The sequence below is a fragment of the Diceros bicornis genome, chromosome 3, assembly GCF_020826845.1.
Source record: "Diceros bicornis minor isolate mBicDic1 chromosome 3, mDicBic1.mat.cur, whole genome shotgun sequence".
NCBI lineage: Eukaryota > Metazoa > Chordata > Mammalia > Perissodactyla > Rhinocerotidae > Diceros > Diceros bicornis.
In genome coordinates, this window is record NC_080742.1 from 55041465 (window position 1) to 55045936 (window position 4472).

Below are 4472 nucleotides of genomic sequence, written 5' to 3' on the forward strand. Positions count from 1 at the left end.
CCAAGGTCACACAGCAGCATGTGGCTGGCAGAGTTGAGAGGAGGCCCTGGGACTGGGCACCATCGATTATCCCTGAAGGACATGGGTCCATCCCTAGAGGAAGCAGGACCAGGGCTGCTGCAGCCTCAGCTGCCAGGCATCTGGGTTTACAGCAGTTTCCGCTAAGGTACGTCAGCATGCTGGGCAGAGGGAGGGTCCCTGGGCATCTCTCCAGAAAGGGCAGCCCAAGGAGAGGCCGGCACGGGGAGAGTGAGGGGGTGGGATGGAATTCTGGGGGCGGAGTCGGCAGCATCCTGAGCCCTCATAAGACACAGGCAGACAGGACGGCACACACTCAGTGCCCCCATGGAGGGCAGCTTCACGGGGGGCGAGGAGCACCAGAAGAACCTCCTCCCCAGGGACTACCTGGCCACCTACTACAGCTTCGACAGGGGCCCCTCCCTCGAGGCTGAGATGCTCAGGTTTAATCTGGAGTGTCTCCACAAGAGCTTCGGACCGGGTGAGCAGAGGGGGAAGTTTACTCCTGTGGCCCCTTGAGCCTCTCTCCAGGGACCCTGGATAGGGGATAAGGGAAGGTGCCTCGTGCAGGGAAGAATATCCAGGGACCCTGGATAGGGGATAAGCGAAGAAGCCTGGTCTTCCCTAGGGGCTGCAGGGAGCGGGGGTTGAGGTGGGGAGCTGGGGGTGCCCTGCCCCTCTCTTTGGGCAGATGTGATGCAGGGGATGGGGTCTGTCTCCTCATAGCTCCGGAGCTGCTTGCAGGGCCAGGGACCAGGAAATGTAGTGAGGAGAGTAGGAACACTCTCCATTAGCTCCCAGATCTTTGGGGTGGGGCAGGGAAGGCTCTCAAGTTCATCGAACCCAGCCCAGCCCCTGCACAGCCAGGCCTCAGAGACCCCAAGAAGGCCAAGGGCAAACAGTGGGATTGTGGTCAGGTTGGGATGTGGCTGTCACGAGAGTCTGGAGAAGCCCTACACGAGGAGTGGAGAGTGCTGGGTGGGGTCAGTCCTGTCACAAAACCTGCTGGCAGAGCCCTCAGTCCCCAAGGGCCTCAAGTGAACCATCTGCAAAATGGCTCGTAGCATCTGCCTGCCTCCCAGCGGTAACTATCCTCCCCGTAGTGACATAGTGAGCCAGCAGTGTCCTTCCTGGCTCTTGTGACTGTGTCCTTACTCTGGTACTGGATTAGGGATTGGGACAGGATATTGGGGAGTCTCCTGGTGAGGACGGCAGGAGGGAGTTAAGAGACTGCTGAGCCTGGAGGGGCAGGCGGCTTGAGGAGGCAGAAATCAGGGAATCACCTGGCGGCTGTGACCCCACAGACTGAGAGATGGCCCCAAGCCCACCCTCCAGCCAGAATGTTGGAAGTCACACTTCAGTTCAGCTCCCAGGCAACCTCAAGTCACCCCTGGGCCATCTTCCCAGGTCAGAGCCTTCTCAAGCCCGGCTTCCTCTTCCTGCCTGCCCTCCCCAGAGGAAGCCAGCCAGGCGGGGCTGGACACCCAGGGAGGCTCCCAGTCAGCCCCGAACCTAAAGTGTCCTGCCCCAGAATGGCTTCTCTGAACACTCCAGCCAGACTCTTCTCCAGAGCAGGGCCTGGGGCTCTTGTTCTCTGTCCAGGAGGGTAGTGGTTACGCTCTTGGCTGAAAGCTATTGGGCTAATTGTTTAACCCTTCTCAGACTCAGTTTTCTCATCTTTAAAATGGAGATAAAAGTAGTAGTTTCTGCACAGGGTAGTTCTGAGGTGATAATGGAAATTAATGCATATACAGTATTTAGCATGGTGCTTGGCATGTCCATGATCATGGCCATGGCTGGTGCCGCATCCCCTGTGGGTGGGACCAGGGTGTCTGTCTCAGGTCTCATTTCTTTCACCTGCCCCTTACCAGTCTCAGCGACCTCTCTCCCTCCCACAGGGGGCCTCCAAGGGGACACTCTGATCGACATCGGCACGGGCCTACCATCTACCAAGTGCTTGCCGCCTGTGAGTCCTTCAGAGACATCACTCTCTCCGACTTCACTGACCGCAACTGGGAGGAGCTGGAAATGTGGCTGAAAAAGGAGCCAGGGGCCTACGACTGGACCCCGGTGCTGAGACTCGCCTGTGAGCTGGAAGGGAACAGGTAGGGCTCAGGGGTCGGGGAGGGGGTTCCCTGAGGGCTGGACAGCAACCCTCCTTCTCAGAGGGCTCTCTGCCCTCTCTGTTGTCCCTGACATTTTCAGGACAGTAGGTCTATCAAGGATGGGACCAGATGCTTTGGGTGGGACAGTAGATGGGCCCCCAAGTTTCAGGATTACAGCACCTTTGGGGGCAAGTTTCTGATTACAGGACTGTGTTGAGATGGGATACAGCCAGATATGACCACTGAAGACCACATGGAGGATCCTTCCTTCCTTCCTTCCTTCCTTCCTTCTCTCCCTCCCTCTTTCCTTCCTTCCTTCCTCCTTCTTTCCTTCCTCCTTCCTTCTTTCCTTCCTTCTTGCCTGTCTGCCTCTATCTAGCTACCATCTATCTATCTATCTATCTATCTATCTATCTATCTATCTATCTATCAATCATCTATCTATCTTTCCTTTTTTCCTCTATTGTCTATACCTATTGTGACTATATTACCTATCTACCCATCCATCTGTCCATCATTCATCCCTCCATCCATCCATCTATCCATCCATCCATCCATCCATCCATCCATCCACCCACCCATCCATCTTTCTTTCTTCCCTCTACCATCTATACCTGTTGTGACTCTATTACATATAGTGGCATGAACCCACCACCCAACCTGAGTATTCAGATACGATAAAGACTTATATGTGCTTCTCCTCTATTCCTTGCCCCCTGCCTTCCCCCCCAACCTGAGGTAATTACTAACATGAATTTTATATTTATCATTTCCTTGCTTTTTAAAAATAATTTTGTCACATATTTATGTATGTGTAAATAGTCTATTGTTTAGTTTTAGTCACCTATGAACTTTATAACAGAGTAATTTGCTGTATGTTATCTCTAGGATTTGCTTTTCATCACTCAGTATTATATTTTTAAGATAGCTACATCCATGAATTATCTGTTGCTAATTCATTAATTCAATAACGTTTATTGAATGCTCAGTCCATGCTTGGGGCTCCTTGTTCCTCCTGGGGATCAAGGGGAGGGGACCCACATGGAATCAGAAAGAGGAAGGTCCCCACAATTGATCTGCCCGTCTCTCTGACCATTTTCCTGCTGGGGAAGCTGAGGCAGCAATGCTTTGACCATCTGCTGGTCATGGGTGAGAGGTCCCCTCGGGACCTTGATGTGTGTTCCCTGGGCCCTGCCCTCTCTGAGGTGACCAGTGGCAGGAGAAAGAGGAGAAGGTGCGGGCTGTGGTAAAACGGGTGCTCAAGTGCGATGCCAACCTGGGCAACCCGCTGGCTCCGGCGGTGCTGCCCCCCGCCGACTGTGTGCTCACCCTGCTGGCCATGGAGTGTGCCTGCTGTAGCCTGGACGCCTACCGCGCCGCGCTCTGCAACCTCGCCTCGCTGCTCAAGCCGGGCGGCCACCTGGTGACCACGGTCACGCTGCGGCTCACGTCCTACATGGTGGGGAAGCGTGAGTTCTCCTGCGTGGCCCTGGAGAAGGAGGAGGTGGAGCAGGCTGTCCTGGACGCTGGCTTTGACATCGAGCAGTTCCTGCACAGTCCCACGTGCTACTCAGCCACCAATGCTGCCAACGCAGGGGTCTGCTTCATCGTGGCCCGTAAGAAACCTGGGCCCTGAGCCAAGAGGGCCAGCCAGAGATCGGGCCAGGCTCAGAGGCCTCAGCCCATCTACACTCTAGAGAGGGGTTAGGAATAGGTAGTGTCTAACAGCCCCTGCTTTCAACACTAATATTCCATCTTCTGAAATTCTGAGATTCTAACATCCTTGTTTTAGAACCCTAATTTTCCAACATACCTAGTTCTAGGATCACACAAGTGGAATATTCCATTTTCTAATATACTAAGCCTGACAGCTACCCTCAGAGGCTATCTGACTCCCATGCAATGGTAGAGTACTCAGGGACATAGTTTCAGAGTCTTTACCCATTATATTTAAGACAAGGAAGTCTCTAGACAGCGGAGTATCAGTAAATGTTTCACAATCAGCTCTAAAAGAAGCAAAGAAAAAAAAAAAGTGGATGGATGGATGATTTGTGACGATTGCCAGTTTCCATGGTGTAGATACTCCCACCACAGTTGATTTCAAGCGCCCAGTGGTTTAACAACTGGCTTACAAAATTCCTAAAATTTTAACACTTGGCTCTCACGAGCTGATGTGAGTCAGCTTGAGCAAACCACTGCCTCCAGACGAGAGTTGGCAGATTTATCAAATAAAAATACAGGATGCCCAGTTAATTGAATTTCAGGTGAACAAAATACATTTCTTTTAGGCTAAGTGTGTCCCCAAAATTGCACAGGACATACTTATCCAAAACAAGTATTAATTGTTTA

The 4472-nt window shown here is 52.7% G+C and overlaps 1 protein-coding gene across 1 annotated transcript; it reads left to right on the forward strand.

Annotated features, from left to right (window-relative positions):
• Positions 1–345: 345 nt before the first annotated feature.
• On the forward strand, positions 346–3759 carry LOC131422069 (indolethylamine N-methyltransferase-like). Its single transcript, XM_058568955.1, is given in 4 exon segments — positions 346–499; positions 1917–1949; positions 1952–2136; positions 3337–3759. Coding segments are annotated over 4 exon segments (795 nt in total).
• Positions 3760–4472: the final 713 nt, after the last annotated feature.